The sequence below is a fragment of the Urtica dioica genome, chromosome 7 (genome assembly GCF_054948205.1).
Source record: "Urtica dioica subsp. dioica isolate 48M chromosome 7, U.dioica_male_clone48M_v1_H2, whole genome shotgun sequence".
In the NCBI taxonomy this organism is placed as follows: domain Eukaryota; kingdom Viridiplantae; phylum Streptophyta; class Magnoliopsida; order Rosales; family Urticaceae; genus Urtica; species Urtica dioica.
In genome coordinates this window covers 43,334,450-43,350,910 of record NC_142762.1, presented here as the reverse complement: position 1 = coordinate 43,350,910, position 16,461 = coordinate 43,334,450, and the positions used below count along the sequence as shown (strand labels likewise).

Below are 16,461 nucleotides of genomic sequence, written 5' to 3'. Positions count from 1 at the left end.
GATCTAAAGCCAACGTATAAGTTCCCACAACTCTTAGCTTTGCCCTGATTTGAGATGGTAATACATGCCCAAAAACCGCCAATACTTTTCCACTTCGTCTAGCATTCAAACTTTGATATAATCGTGAATAAGAGTACTCCGCGATGCTTACCGTATTCTTCCAGAAAAACACGAAATTCCACCCAGCCCCACTCTATCCACCTCAAACCCACTTAGCGGAAGTTGGGATATATAGAGATTTGCTTAGCAACATTGTGCTTCAACTCGAATATTGACTAGCTTCCCTGGCTTAATGAAGTAAGAAATATCTCACACAAATAAAACCCACCACAACACGACAAAGTTACAACTTACATATAAGCAAAATACACGTGGAACGTACTCTCGTCGTACTGTCCGTTCGGAGTGAATGTGCTTGTTGTGTCACTAATCGCTTTAATACTATTGTTCTTTATCTATTTCATGAGACAGCGAAATAAGTTCCTAATTTTCTTAGTCGCGTATAAAGCACTGAGACACTACATGCTTAATCCTCTCCTTCTAAATAAAAACCACGACATCATTAGTTAAGATGTCAATTCATGAGTTTCAACTTGGATACTAATGACAATAAACAGCTTTTATGGCCTTATGGTGTTGAGTAACATCCAAGCCAAGTTCAACTTAGGAACTTTATGTTGATTTAAATGATAAAGATAAAGAAGAAAAAAAACATATAAATTAAATGGCGAAAACAATGTGTGTACAGTAGAGCGGTAGAATAATTCAAACAAATACACAACTGTAAAATGTGATTGCAGACTAAACTAAACAAAAAGTAGACACACTTTCTTATCTTCACACACAAACAGTCGAGAGAGTACTTAACTCGTGAATGTCTCAAGAGTGTTGGTCATGGTGTAACTTTGTCTTGGGTTGATGTGTCGCAGTTTTCTTTATCAGGAGATGGTACATTTTTTTGTGGGGATCAATGGCATATCAAAAGTATTCTAGTGAACCAATTCTTCAATCAGACCCCACTATTAATCTTATCGAATTCTATCGGGTGAATGTTGTCAGCCCGCTATTAATATCTGATCTCATGCATTCTTGATATGATATTCGCCGTTGTCCAAACTTTCTCTGTGATCTTGGCAGCCTATACTTTTTCCATTTTGAGTTTATTCTTGGACTATTTATTCCCTCTCGTCTCCTTCATCGGCATCACTTTAAAAAAATCATCTTTCATTCACCGTAATCGAAATACTATGAGAGTGCGTCTAGGAGAGGTCGAGGTCTTTTTGTGAGCCTCTCGCATTTTGTTTTGGGCACTCGAGGAAACTCATCCACGGCCACACAGAGAGAGCTTGTATTCCAAAGGTTTTTCGGCAATGAAAATAGTCTGGATATGTTGGCGGATCTTAACTGAAGAAGGTAGAGCAAGAGAGAGTCATCTTGTGTAAGTTGTCAAAATTTCTTTTTAACCAAATACTTCAAAACTAGTAAATTCTATATCATATGGGTGTGGCCTAGCGCAAGCACTCTTGGCGTCACTTTTACTAGGCCTCAGCTTTTGTTATCCCGTACAGTTGCTAGGGGTGTACAAAAATTAACTGAAAATTGGTTTAGCCGATAACCGAACCAACCGATCCAGTTTCACCCATGTGTAGCATTGTTAACTACTAAGTCAAAGTCTTACAAAAAACACACGGTTAGTGAACTAACGAACTTTCAAATATATCATGTACCTGAATCACTCACTTAGACACTTTATGATGTTGTCTGTATTACTTTAACGTAGTTCGTATCTATAAATATGGTATTTTGTACACATAACAAAAGCTGATACTACTCGTGTTTAATATCTACAAACATATTTAACACAAAGCCAGTGAGATCCCAAACCAATCAAACAGTGTCCAACTTCACAAGGCACTTACATCTTTATTCGTATCAATCAGGCTTTTCTTCGAGAGATTGGCTATTGAATCCGCAATCACTCTCGCACTAGACTTCATATAACCACCTGAAAATCCCAGAGGAATCGGAACAAATCTTCAAATGAGGCACATATTTAACTACCACAAAAACATGTACCAACTGAAATATTTGCACTCTTGGTGTGTCCATGTTCTTAGGAGTTCATATTTTAAATGGAAAAAGAAAAAGCGCACCTGATGTGAGCATGACAATAGGAACATTCCTCTCACGCGCAAACCTGAAAACTTTCTCATCTCTTGCTGCTATACCATTGGGACTAATCTGATCAAAGAAATATGCAATAGAAGGAATTGGTATAGTACTATATGATCTTATAATAAAAACATTAAATGATGAGCGTTTGAAAGGATGAGAATACCTTCAACCTGCCTAATGGATCTCCGTCTAGGATATCAGTTCCAGCATTATAAACTATCAATTCGGGATGAAAAGCATGGGAAGCGACCTGATAAAAGAGGGGGAAAATAAGAATTCCGAAGTTTAAAGAATTGTAATGTCGATGTAATAAATGAAAACTTACATCAACCAGAAGGAAAAATAAATAAAAACACATACTTGGGCAGATTACTTCTAGGGCACCTATTATTTCTATATTTTATACCTGCCACTGTAAAATATGAGTCAAGTTTTTACCGTATCTGGTGTATTTGGAACTAGTAAAAGGAAAAGTTGGAAGGAAGCTAAAATTAAAGGTACACACGGTACTTTAGGTTTGAATTTTGGTCCTAGTTGACTCTCACATTGCTAAGTATGAGATTGGCATGTGAGAGTCCCACATCACTAATTATTTGATAGAGGAGAAAGGGAAGGAGATGATTGATTTTTTTAGCTGTTGTGACATGTGCTCTTGTTTGGTAGGAAAGAGGGAAACAAAATAGGAAGGATTTGGAAAGATTCATAATCCACCGGGTCCACCATTTTTAATCCTTCCAATTTGGGAAGGAAAGAAAAGTGGCGAAAAAAATGTTATTTTTTTTTACAAATATACCCTCAAAACAATCCATCCATCTATCATTTTTTCCTTTCTACCAAACATAACTTTGAAATTATTTAATCTTTTCTTTTCTTTTCCATTCTTTTTTTCCTTGTAAAAGAATTCATATATTTCCTCTTAATCCTTCATACCAAACAAGACCTTAAAGATGGGCTTAGTATGTGGGTTTATAACCTTTTGGGCAACCTCTCCCTAATAGCTAGCTTTTGGGGATGAGTTCTACCCAAAGGGTTGTAACGGTTTCATTGTATGTTTAAAAACAGTTGATTTCGACTTTAAGCCTGAAAATCACAAGACTTCGCAAGTGCACAAAGTGTGTCATTCCTTTTTTTTAAAAGCATTGTAAGACGGAAGATCCTTTAGTCAAAGCCCTTTATAATCATCGACTAATCATATTAGATATAATGCTGGGTACATACCTGCAAATCATTATGAACAATATCATTCTGAAAGCAAAGTTTATTTACCAGAGCAATGGAAGCAAATTATGTGCATGAAATCAAAAGGAAAATTGAAAATGTTTGAATTGCTGATTACAAAATTAGGAATAAGTATAACACCTGTAGTGCTTCGTCTAATTTCTCCAAGTACTCATCCGTTGCAGTGCCACTCTGTTTGAAATTCAAGAAATAGGAAGTTCAAGAGATCAGAAAGCAAATATTAATAACGAAAAGCAGTTGAGAAAACTGTATTTTTGAAACTCACCACTACTTCAACCTTTTGGTCAATATATCTTCTTGCCTCGTAATCCTAACCATTAGGAAGGAAAAAGATAGGTTTTATCAGAAATGCTCACTACAAAAAAAAAAAAAAAAAAAGTCTTGCACAACAGTAGTACCGGGGATAATCGATAAAACAAATTTTTTTTATGAAAAAGATCAACAATTGAATAAAAAAGTTTGAAGCATCTTTGAAGCTATTAAACAGAGAAATCTGGCAAAATCTTTCACTAAACATATGGCACAGCTGCCTTTCAATTCTGACGTATAGACTTTCTCGAAGAATCTGGATGGACATAAAGATTCAAGCAACTTACAAGTGGATAAATTCCAGGGTTGAACATATCCAGAATATAGACTCGACCTGTTAGTAAGAAAAATAAAATCTTCTATTCAAGATGAGAATCAACTTAAGCCAGCATTAAAAAAAGAAAAAAAAGAGAGAGAGAGAGAGAGAGAGAGAGAGAGAGAGAGAGGGAGAGAGCCATACTGTCATTGGCGAAATCCGTTTCGTGGCCATTCCCTTGATGCGCATCGAGGTCAATGATCATCGCCCTGTAAGATTCGGAAGAAGGTCAATGATCAATTCAAATGCGATTTCATACATATGTCTCCCTCGGTTCAACTTTAGCTATACCTCGACACGTCCAATCGAACAAACGCAAATTGTATGCAAAGAGAAATGTCTGCGTAGGTACAAAATCCACCTCCTTCTTCACTGCAACAATGGTGAAATCCACCACCAAGGTTGATAGCCCACCCTCGCTCTTTAGCAAGCTTCGCAGCCAATATCGTCCCGCCGACCTAAAAGAGGGAGGAGCATTAAAATTAAAAACCATAAAATAAACAAGGAATATAAAACGAGGCTCTCGAACGAGTGTATTACCTGTTTACGGAATGGGTAAAGTACTTTCTTCTGCACAAGGCAATTGGGTAACAATGCAACCGGAGGAACCTGAATCGTGGGACTTCACCGTAATAAATAAACGCACATTGAAAGCACATCGAATGAATGGGACATAGCTTGGACCCTAAGTAACTGAGAAAAAATCAGCACTAACGATACCTCAATGATCATGGCGACATTTGTACTGCTCTTTAAGCTATTCAAGTACGTTTGTGAGTGAGCCTGTTCGACGATCAGAGAGAGATGGATATGCAGACTTGTCATTTCGAGCTCGATTTGTGAGTCGTGAGGACTCAAAATACTGTTTATAAAAGGATTGAAAACGGTACCACGAGAAGATCGTCATTTGAAGCTTCTAAAGGCTCTACGATACAATCTTTATGTACAACTCCATCATTGATTAAGAAGCCGCAAATGCGTCCCCATTTTCCAGAATCAAAGGGATGCCTGAATTTCAATTGCTCAGATCGATTAAAAATCTGCGATGAGAAGAAGAGAATCGGTCTTACTTACAGCTTCTCTATCCCTAGAAACGCGATGTTGTACGTGGACGAGTAAATCAATGGAACCTGAAACATGAAAAAAAAAAAATAGACCTAAATACTTGATATAGAATTTAGGAAAACGTCTGTTTGGCGAATCTGAGGTCTTTAACCTTGGATTTTGAAACGGTCAAGTAGAGCTTGCTAGAGAGAATTCGGTCGCGGCGGATTGATACGGCGTCGCTTAGCGACGATGGCGGAGCTGAAGAAGTGGACATCAAGTACTGGTACGGAGGTAGACAGAGCTCGAAGGCAGTGAAGAGAAACGGTCGAATCGAGTTGATGGCGGTTGCAAAAAAAATTGGTCATATTATAATGGCTTGGGAGTGAATAATCTTTCCTCTCTGTAATCGAAAAAAAAAAAAAAAAATTTATTCTTTTTCTTTCCTTAGAGCTAATTCTAAATGAAAAATGGTACAAAATAATCATTTAAAAAATAAAAAAATTGGGTAAAATTATTTGTTTTTTAGAAAGTACGGATTTTTCATTAAAATTGGGTAAAAAACCCATCAATACAGGAGAATAACACCTTAGTACTTGGATTACCAAGATCTAAGTCGAGATGAATCTAACACTAACTTCCGGTAAAAGTACGATATGTGCAAACTTCCGACAACTGGAAGAATTACAAGCACCAATAGAGCACACAAGAGGCTCGTTAAAAAACCCAAAGAATGGCGATGGAAAAATCCAACCAAACTTGGTTCGATAACCACGAATAGGGTGGCTCTTCAACCTGCATAGATAAAAACCTAACAGGAAATCCACTACGGGAGAGGGAACTACGGCTAATCCGAGTCCAACACAAAACAAAGCATAGCAAGAAAAGGATAGGTCCATGCCAACATAAAAAAAACAAACTAAAAAACTAAAACTGAAACAAACTAAAAAAAGGCGAGCACCCACACCCAAGATTTGTAGCGAGCACGGCCGCATCGCGAACGTCGACGAGCCACAACTGTCACTCGGCATCAAGCTTTGATGGCTCGAACCCGTGGCACGGAGCACCTCCAGCCAATCCATCCGAGAGCGACCATAAGGATCGGAGTCGACGGGACCACGTCGGAGCTTCGGATCTACACACAAGAGGGTGGGGTTCGCTGTGCACCTCCGAAAAACGCTAGTCCACACCGTCGGGGCTGAACCGGTGCCGGGGACGTCGACCGCAGAAGATTTCCGGCTTGGAGAACCCTCGCCGGCGAGGGTGGCTTCCGACGAGGGCGAGTGGGGCGTGAAGGAGCAGAAGCCTCCGCTGCATCTTGGTAGCTTGTCAACACCCAAGCCACCGAGAACCGAGAGGAATCGCGAGGACCACCGGTGGAGGGGGTTCGGGGCACCGGAGATCTCCCGGAAAGACTCCTCAATCGTTCTCAAGACCTGCAAAAACCAAGACCGGGAAGAGCACCCGAGCAAGACCACACGAGGACAGCCGGAGGAGAAGGCTTTCAGACCGGAGAAAAACGTCGCGGGGTAACACCCAAAACGAGAATGTGGGTCGGAGGGGGGAAGGAGATGGACCGGAGTTGGTGTCGAACGCCCTAAGGGCAGGGCTCCCACCAGGACCGACGCCGGGGCTGAGAGCACGCCGGCGAGCAGCATCCTGGGGGGGCGGCGGCGACTGCTACAAGGAGAAGAAGAAGTTAGAGAGAAAAAACCCTAGTTTTTTAGAGAGATAAAATGTTCTCTACTCAAGTATAAATTATTTTTAAGTAGTAACTTTTATTATACAAAATAAAAGTTAGTGTATTTGATTCGATGGTGTTTATAGCACATATGTCTTTTTTTTGTTAAAAGTATGAACACATATGTCATAAAGACATATCACATATTAATATAAAGAGTATTAATAGACAACAACATATCAGCGCGTCACCGTAGGCAAAATCTAGACAAAATTTATGAGTCTTACTTCACAAAATTATGGATTCCACCACATGTTCTATGTACGCAGATCCATTGTTGCAGCTGATAAAAATCGTTTCTCTAATATAAAAGGTAGTCACAAGTGTCTATAGTTTTTATTGTGGATAGCTTTATATGGATGGTCAATCCTCTTTCAACTTTATGCACTTGTATTAAATCATATAATCTTGATCAATAGTATCACTTGCGTTTGCACTGCTAATATATCATGTAATTTTGAATAATAATGTCACTTCTAAAAAAAAGATTTAATTGTGTTTTTATAAGATAAAAATGATTTTCCACATCATTGTATTTGCAAGATGAAAATCAAGAAGAAAAAAAAATAGCAAGTTCCACCTAAAGCTGTCAATTATGTTCGGTCGCGTGTCTGCTAACAGGCCCGACCCTCTTTTTTAGAGGTTTTAGGTCAGTCCGACCCTTTTCAGAAAAGGGCGGCCCAAACCGAGCTTCATGAAGGACCTGAGTTGGGCCTAGGGTATAGACCTTCAAGTCCGGGCTGACCCGGGCCCTCATTAAAACTCAATCTGGACCCGAGCCGGACCCTAATTAGGCCTCGTTCGGACCCAATCTTTTTTTTAAAAAATAAATCTTAGGTCATGAGTTGGGCCTAAGATCCTATTCCTAAGGCCTGGCCCGGCCGTCCAATAAGAAAATTTGGATCGAGGTAGAGGTCAAACTCTTTTAAACTTGAAGATAAAGAGCCGGTTCGGCCCAATCCGACCCTTCTGACAGTTTTTTAGTTCCTCCACACATTTTTAATATGTATAACTTTCGTTTGGATTATCAATATCATTCATTATTCTTTAGACAAGCACCATTGCATAACATAAGTACGATTTGATAAAATCCACTAATAGAAAAAAAAGTAATATATAATTATAATGACGTAATTACAATTCGATAAACTCCATATATAATTATGATTTATAAATAAAAAGAAACTAGAAATAAGGTGGTATGTCATTGTAATGTATTAATCCGATGCTCTTTAACATACAACAAAAGTTTTTTTTTTTTTTTTGTCAACAAAACTCAAAGATATACATTTTTTATATATACGTTAGAGAGCTATGAGTGGTCTCTTATCATGAAAGGTGGTGTAGCTAAATAATTAATTTAAAGTTATGAATTTGTAAAATATCTCAAGTTTGCCTAGTTTAATGAAATAGCAAAAATACGTAATAGTCTGATTTCAAAAAATTTTTTACCCCATTATTAATTTTTTTGAAAGTAAGAAATTGCTTATAATAATCGTCAACAAATTTTATCTGGGCTGTCAAAAAATTTTGAAAACGTAAATTTGACTATTTTGTTGAAAAATTGAAACTTTGGTTATTTTGCTAATTAATAAGTTTTAAATGACTATTTTTTACTATTTTTCCTATCATGAATAGGTTCATCAGCTAAACCGAAGTTTATTAAAACTAGACTTCTGAAATTATTTTCTTACCAAATAGCTTAAATATAGGGAGTGCTAAGTATATGGTTATTTTGGACTTCCTATGTCAAAATTCTAGTATAACTATCTTATAAATTAAAAAAATAGTATAAAAAGTGCCCGCGTATGCTATACATAGCCACTAATTAGTATTTTTTTTTATATTCAAATAATTAACATATAATTTTAATTAATGATAGCCATTCGACTGTTTCTTTTAAAATAAATAAATAAAACTAAAGTCTATTAACTAAAACAATACTCTCTCTCTCTTTCTCCAACAACAATAGAGTAGTATTATGACAAAATTATTTTAAAAAAAAAGCATTATGACATAATTACTCCATCAAAATAACATAATTACAACATTATTCGCTTTAAAGATGTTTTGTCTAAATAGAGTGAAAAGTCTAGTTTTGATAAAGGTAAAATATTGAACGTATTCATGGCAAGAAACCACATAAGAATTTCTAAACTCAAAAGCTCGTGATCACTATGTATCCTTATTTTAGGTAGCACCTATCACTTACCAGAACGTCCATAGCAAAGAAACAATTTCTCTTATAAGATATTCTAATATAAAGACCGGAACTTAAAAAACTACAATGATTAGACATTTGGTGGTTAAATAAACAAGATTTAATATGGATTATTAATACATAAATAAAACAATGAGGAAAAAAAAACACTCATAAATCCATGAGACTGACTAACACTAATTCGCATCTTGAAGATGAGCTCATAGTAGTGGAGTCAGACCGCATATTATCCAGAATCTACAGTTTACAATGACGGAAGATAATAAAGACAAAATATTCACATATTTATCCTAAATGAGTCCTCTCACCTCTGTTTTTTCTTCGGTCATATGTTAATCTTTACAGGTTAGAAAAATATTGTTTTCGGATTTACAATAAAGCAAGAATAATTTTATGGATCACACAAACAGTGATCATAAAGTCCCCAGTCTTTTTTGGTCGAGATCTGGCAGCGGTTTTACAACGGTTGAGATCTTGTAGACGCTTTCACAAATTACAACCACATATCCATTTTATATAAGAGAGACGAATTTGGAGAAAAAAAAAAGTAAGAGATTTCCTATATCTTTTTATCTCTGTTATTAAAAAAAAAAAAAATAATATTTGCAATTAATTGAATTCGTTGGGAAACGTATAACGAATTAGTGAAATCTCTATGGTTAGAAAGAAAATAAAGTGTCATTGAATTTCATAATATCTCATTTATTCGTACTTCCGAGCCAAAAGAAGTAAGAACCGAAACTTCCCGCTACTCAACAACAATCGCCATTAGACAAAAATTTCACCATCTTCTTCTTCTTCGTATCCGTGGAATCAGCTCTCTGATGAGTTCGAGCACCAATGGATTTGAGGGTACGTGCAAACTAACGATCATTTCACTGAACAATTGTGCATAGACATGCATTATTGCAATTTGTTTTTTTTTTTTTGAAAATCTGTGCGCATGATAGAGAATATGAATTGCGATGGACAGAGATCGAGTTCTTTGACGTTTGGCGAGCGGATCTGCGTCGCGTTCATACCGTTCGTAGCCGCCGTGGAGGTCTTGGTTTTGGCTATCTTCGACTGTTTCAACGTTCGTCCCAAGCGTCGTTACGATTTCCAAGATCTCGTTCGTCTCTCCGCCGAGACCCGATGTACGTATGATTATTCCTTTTGTTTTCGTTTCTAATGCATTGTATCATCAGATTCGATGTCTAATTCAGTCTCGTCATTTTTCGCCCAAATCTCAACAATTTCCAGTCTCTGTTAACGAAGTAGAGGCGTTGTACGAGCTGTTTAAGAAGCTGAGTAGTTCAATTATTGACGATGGGTCTATTCACAAGGTATATATATGCCAAATTTACTCAGGCTAGTTCAAATTCAAAATGATTTATATTGTTTGCTAAACTACTGAATTTCAGATATCGACGAACTTTACCTAAAGGTTATCTGAATTTCTGATTGCAAAAGTCCAAAGAGACAAAACGGGTGTTTTGATTCATTTATTTTAACAATTTTAAAGTATGCTCTTGAATCTAACTCTCGTGAATAAATCAATATCGCGTAGGAAGAGCTTCAATTGGCGTTGTTTCACACTCCTCACGGTGAAAATCTTTTTCTCGACCGGGTAAGAAGCTTTTGATGATCTTTGGGAATCCCAACGTTGTCTGAATCGATGGTGATCATCTAAACTTCTCTGTTAATTGCTTTTCCTCCCTTTTGGATAGGTGTTTGACCTTTTTGATGAAAAGAGAAATGGTGTGATTGATTTCGAGGAATTTGTCCACGCGCTCACTGTCTTCCATCCTCACGCCCCATTAGACGAAAAAATCGACTGTAAGTTGCTCATGAAGTGCTGTGTCTGATTGCTTCAGATTTATCCAATGCATGAACTTTACTTTTTTTACAGTTGCGTTTCGGCTATACGATCTGGGACAAACAGGATTCATCGAACGAGAAGAAGTAAATAAGCGCATCGTTATGAATATACATCCATATATATATATATATATATATATATATATATATATATATATATATTTTGTAGATGAGTGATACTGTATTTCAGGTAATGCAAATGGTAGTTGCGATCATGAAAGAGTCGGAAATGAAACTCTCGGATGATCTCTTAGATGCTATAGTCGACAAGGTAATCAATCATTTCCCGGTTGAAACTATTGAATGTGTAGATATAATTGAACTGGTTTACATGGCAGACATTTGCGGACGCTGATACGGACATGGATGGTAGAATCAGCAGAGACGAGTGGAAGGATTTTGTTCTTCGAAATCCGACTCTCTTGAAGAACATGACTCTTCCTTATCTCAAGTATTTACATTTTTTTCCCTAGGAATGCATTGATATGTTTTTATTCAATTTGAATTGAAACAAAATTTATTGCTTTGCCAGGGACATGAGAACAGTGTTTCCTAGTTTCATTTTTGACACCGAGGCTGAAGACCAGAGAGTTACTTGGGAATGAAGTCTTCAGTTCCACTGTGTAAATAGTAATCAGTAGCCTGATTTTAACACAAAAGAAAAGGCCTCTCTCAGAAGAGTCAGACCTCTCTGTTTGTGTGCATTATTTGGAACTACTTTGTATAGAGGGCAGATCTTATTTTCTTCAAAGGTAAATGTGATATTCATTGGTTTTAACCTGATTTAATGGTTTGTTTTCTGTACAAAATACAAATTGAAAGAATTTTTGTACTTTCATATTTATTTTTTGGAATACAACTGCGTTGACTTTTGACTCGAGTAGTGCGGAAAGGTTTTATAATGAGGAAAGATTTTGTACGCTTTTGTGAGAAAGTGTTAAAAAGTGCACATTTAAATTTAATTGGTCTACGTTATGTTGCTTTTTCAGTTACATTTACTTAAAACGGTTGATTATTTAATCAGCTCTTGCTTTCATTTTTTTTATTTGTATAAACTCACGAGGATATCCAGTTTGGTCAAACAAATTGTCCTTGTCAGTCATTTTTTTTTTCATATATAAATTATACTTTTCTATATATACAGATTAATGTAGTGCTAAGATATCTACTGTCACCATCACATAATTTTTTTTTATTGAACATCAAGCTCTCATTCTGAAGTCTATCATTACCTCACTCAGTCTTCGCATTTTATTTTCTATTGCCGCTGATGAGATCACTTCGGCAACTAAATCGGGCTTTATAATACTATTATTTTGAGGGTTATTTTTGTTGAGAGGTATTGAGGGTGAAAATTCAAATGTCACAAATGAACTTCTTCTATAGTGTGAAACGTTTAAAGAATTTCAAATAAATATAATTGTTGATTCTGTTGGTATGTTACATGGGCCCCGTTTGACATAGTTTTGTTTTTTTTTTTTAAGTGCTTTTAGATTCAATTTTTGAAAAAAAAACTGTTTTTTTTCAAAAACTGACAAGATGTTTGGTAAACTGTTTATAAAACAGTTGTTGCTGATAACAAAAATTGATTTAGCGTTTGGTAAAATAAATATATTATAGTAAAAAGACTAAAATAGACATGTTCTTAATAATTAAATAATAATTATTAATATGCTTATTTATATACATATATATGAATAATATTTTGTACGAGGATATTACAGTAATTTATATACCAAACTTAAAAACATTTTTTCTAAAAGCTAAGAATCCTAGCTTTTCCATCTCATGTACAAAATCTAAAATCGCTTTTGAAGTTTTTTGTAAAAACAGTTTTACCAAACACCAGATAAGCAGTTTAGTTTTTTCTAAAAACAAAAACAGGGCTTTTTAATCTGAACCAAACGCAGTTATGATCTAAAGAATGTTGCATTAAAAAAAAGATATTTCGGTTTTTGTCCTACTTTTCATCTTAATTCTTAAGTAGTAATTGACTTGGATACTTTTAGAATAACTAGTTTTTTTAAAACGCGCACGGCCATGTGTATGTATATATACATAAAGAAATTTCATCACTTTAAAACTATAAAAAAAAAATATTTTAGATGTACCTCTTATATTCAAAATATTTCAAATTATATTTTTGGTCCATTTTCGGACAAAAATATCCCATCTACTTAAATTAGACTTTTGGTCCATTTTCTATAATTAAAAAAAAATTCACACTTTTTTATCTCTACAACTAAACCTGGGCAACCGGAAGGAAGTGAAAATCCACTACCACTGGGCACGGAATTCCGGTTTTGACTGGAAGGAATTATTCCTAATTCCTTCTAGTGTTGACCGGAATTCCACTGGTAGTGGTACGAAAATTTCCGTTCCATACCCGAAAATTCCACTTCCATACATTTAAAAAACATAATTAAAATCAATACAATTTCAAAGGATTAAAATGTAGTATTTTTTAAATAAGGACTAAAATGTAAAAGTGATAAATAAAAAATAATGTATTGAAAACGGCCTCCTTAAAACCTCTCCGAGGGTCGGTAGAGGAAAGAGTACCTTTATTTATATTCATAATTATTCAAAGTTACAAATATAAATCTAATAATCAATGTTCAAACTTGAAAGATCGAAATCGAAATCATCCACGAGATCGAAGTTAACAAAAGTCCCGTGTTTGTAGTGGTGTATCAATGATGAAGTCTCGTGTTTGTTGTTGTCAGCTTTTACTAATTTTCCACATTTTCCGACTTTATCCTCCCATTTACCAATTTCTTCAAAGTATTGCCACATCTTAGATCTCGATCTTTTTTTGGGGGGTGGCGGGCCTCCTTCGTGTTGATGAGGTAGGTCTTCTTCCTCCTCATGTTGTGGTGGCGGTGGTGGTGGTGGTGGTGGTGGTGGTGAGTGTTCCTCCTCCTCCTCCTCCTCCTCCTCTTTGTCGATTTGATTTTCATAATTTTATAATTGCTCTTGGTACACTTGGTATGAATCTTGATATTGTGGTTGGGGTTGAGAAGGATAAGGTTGTTGTTGTGGATAATAAGGTTGAGGTGGATGGTGAGGTTGTGTATAATAGGTATATGGATAATATGGTGGTGGATTATTCGGAACATATGGAGATATTGGGTCGAATGGGCTTTCGATTTGATGGTAACTTAGAGGTATGTAAGAAGTTGATGGTACCTGGGTTGGGTTGTACTCGGTATTTTTGTAATTCGGAAATTGAGATAAACCGAGCCAATTTTAAGGGTATTAATTCACGGGAGACTCGTGAGTTGGTTGTGGATCTTTGGGGGGTGGTGTGTTTGAAGAACTTGCTCGTGAGGAACTTCGACGAGAAGAACTTGCTCGATGAGATTCGGACTTTTTTTCAAATTAAAACTATATACTAAAAATATATTTGAAAATTACATAGGAGAAATCCATATGAAAAATAATTATACAAATTACATATGAATAATATTTATACCAAATACATATGAAATATATATATATATATATATATATATATATATATGAAAATTAATTATGAACAATATTTATGAAAATAGATATGAAAAATATTTATGAGAAATACATATGAAAAATATTGTGTAGAGATATTTGAGAAGATTTTATATGATTTTGAGTAGTAGAAGAGAGTTTGAGAATATTGTATTATGAGGTGTGAAGAAATGTTATGAATGAGGGTGATATTTATAGGAGAATGAAAAAGAGGGGTTAAAAAATTAAATTAAAAAATAAAACTAAACCAATGTTACAATTTCTTAACGTTACACTACTGTATAACGTTTACAAATCCTCTCATTTCATCTGACTCATTTGTGGCCGTTGGATTTGCAATGGTCACAACTCCAACGGCCAGAAAAAAAAAAAAAAATTATATACGAAAACGACGGAAGCACCGGAAGGAAATCATTCTGTGCGCTTCCATCGTCTTCCACAGCAGCGATTGAAGCATTTCCTTCTGCGGGGCATCATGACCGGAAGGAAGTCTTCCGCGGCTCTCTAGCGACCAGAAGGAACCGGAAATCCAGTCTTCTGCCATTTCGGTTGCCCAGGTTTATCTACAACTCTCTATTTTAACACTTCTAAATACGATGATTTTTTATGATATTCGACGATCTCCGATGATTTTCGACGAACATGCGTAAAAACTAATTTTAAATAATCAATTTTTTTCTTCCATTTTTTGCTATAAATTGAAGAAAATGATGAATTTCATCGCTAATCATCGCCAATCGTCGCTAACCATTGCTAATTGTTAGTTAAAAACAGGAAAAGAGCAACAACGACTACAAAAGAGTCGTTGTTGCTCTTTTCCAGTTTTATAAAAGAGTCGTTGTTGCTCTTTTTCAATTTCTTTGTGATAGTTTGCGACGGTTAGCGGTGGTTAGCGATGTTTTGCGATGAATAAGGATGATTTGTGATGCTTAGCGATGATTGTCATTATTTTTTTTTCATTGATATAGTAAAAAATGAAAAAATAAATAAATAAATTTTGCGCGTGTTCGTTAGAAATTATTAAAGATCATCGAAACTCATTGAAAATCATAAAGAGATCTTCAAAAGTGTTAAAATAGAGAGTTGGAGTGATAAAAAAGTGTGAAAAATTGTGTAAAGAGTGAAAATGGGCCACAAGTCTAACTCTAGATATTTTGAACATAAAAGGTTTAACCAAGATATTTTGCTAGTGTTTAAGTCTAGAAAATGAAATTTGTTTATTTGAGTGTTGTGAATGGGTAGTATGTATAGGTGTATTCGTATAATAAATAAAAGGCAGGTACTTATGGTAATAGAAAGAAATCATAAACGAAAGAGTAATTTTGAGATAACTACTCAAAAAATATAAAAACAAAATGTATATTAAATAAGTAGGTAAAACAAATAATGATTAGATTCAAAATTAATTTCAGCAGTACGTACGCTTTCAACAATAAATAAATAACTATGGGTTTTTTTTTTTTTTTTTTTTTTTTTTTTTTTTTTTTTTTTTTATTGATACAAATATGTTCCATCAATATATAAAATCATATCCACAATTATGACTCTACTTACTCTGTTTTTATCTAAATTTCATTTTTTTTCTTAATTTTGATTGTGTGCTTATTGTCTTATATAAGCTTTCAACATTAAATGAGTACAGTGTTTACACACATAATATTTACATAAGTTTAAATTTAAATAAGAACATTCATACCCTCCAATTATATATATATATATATATATATATATATATATAAAGTAAGTATAAAGTATAATACTGCGTATTGTTTGATTTAATTATAATATTATTTTAAAAAATTAACAGTAATATATATCAAATATTTACAAGAATAAATGACAGGATTGCCCCCTGAACTATAGCACGTGTGACAACATGCCCCTCGGTCTTTAAAATATCGATATTTTCTCCTTAATCTTCATGTTTGTTACAGATTGGTCCTGCCGTCTAAGTTGGGTCACGTTCCGTCAGTTATATTTTCACGTGTGAGTCACGTGTTACTAAGTAAAAGGGTATTGTAGTAAACTATCAAATGAATATTAAAT

General features: G+C 35.0%; 2 protein-coding genes across 3 annotated transcripts; one reads left to right on the top strand and one right to left on the bottom strand.

The window, feature by feature from the left end:
• Window positions 1–929: 929 nt before the first annotated feature.
• HDA2 (histone deacetylase 2) lies at window positions 930–5,465 on the bottom strand. 2 transcript variants are annotated; one of them, XM_089621330.1, is made up of 14 exons: window positions 5,256–5,465; window positions 5,114–5,169; window positions 4,930–5,047; window positions 4,760–4,822; window positions 4,580–4,648; window positions 4,331–4,497; window positions 4,184–4,248; window positions 4,011–4,057; window positions 3,680–3,724; window positions 3,535–3,585; window positions 2,339–2,425; window positions 2,154–2,241; window positions 1,920–2,005; window positions 930–1,404 (listed from the first exon to the last, which is right to left on the bottom strand). In XM_089621330.1, exons 1-14 carry the CDS (start codon window positions 5,358–5,360, stop codon window positions 1,246–1,248), a joined length of 1,206 nt encoding a protein of 401 aa, XP_089477456.1. In that variant the 5' UTR covers window positions 5,361–5,465; the 3' UTR covers window positions 930–1,245. The 2 variants fall into 2 exon arrangements, with proteins under 2 accessions (XP_089477456.1, XP_089477457.1); XM_089621331.1 differs by lacking the exon at window positions 930–1,404 and having other exon boundaries at window positions 1,650–2,005; window positions 5,256–5,462.
• Window positions 5,466–9,345: 3,880 nt separating this feature from the next.
• LOC149391866 (calcineurin B-like protein 10) lies at window positions 9,346–11,764 on the top strand. Its single transcript, XM_089619023.1, has 9 exons — window positions 9,346–9,897; window positions 9,996–10,181; window positions 10,288–10,370; window positions 10,595–10,654; window positions 10,755–10,863; window positions 10,937–10,989; window positions 11,096–11,176; window positions 11,244–11,356; window positions 11,438–11,764. The coding sequence occupies exons 1-9, from the start codon at window positions 9,870–9,872 to the stop codon at window positions 11,508–11,510; spliced, it is 786 nt and encodes a 261-aa protein (XP_089475149.1). The 5' UTR covers window positions 9,346–9,869; the 3' UTR covers window positions 11,511–11,764.
• Window positions 11,765–16,461: the final 4,697 nt, after the last annotated feature.

What these genes read in the sequence shown, in the direction of transcription:
- HDA2 (XM_089621330.1), bottom strand. Translation starts at nt 5,360, where the DNA reads ATGTCCACTTCTTCAGCTCCGCCATCGTCGCTAAGCGACGCCGTATCA. An exon ending in AACGGATTTCGCCAATGACA is followed by an intron (nt 4,058 to 4,183) that starts GTATGGCTCTCT and finishes TCTTACTAACAG; the next exon opens with GTCGAGTCTATATTCTGGAT. An exon ending in ATCCATTAGGCAGGTTGAAG is followed by an intron (nt 2,242 to 2,338) that starts GTATTCTCATCC and finishes TTCTTTGATCAG; the next exon opens with ATTAGTCCCAATGGTATAGC.
- LOC149391866 (XM_089619023.1), top strand. Translation starts at nt 9,870, where the DNA reads ATGAGTTCGAGCACCAATGGATTTGAGG. An exon ending in GAGCACCAATGGATTTGAGG is followed by an intron (nt 9,898 to 9,995) that starts GTACGTGCAAAC and finishes TGCGCATGATAG; the next exon opens with AGAATATGAATTGCGATGGA. An exon ending in TCTCTCCGCCGAGACCCGAT is followed by an intron (nt 10,182 to 10,287) that starts GTACGTATGATT and finishes AACAATTTCCAG; the next exon opens with TCTCTGTTAACGAAGTAGAG.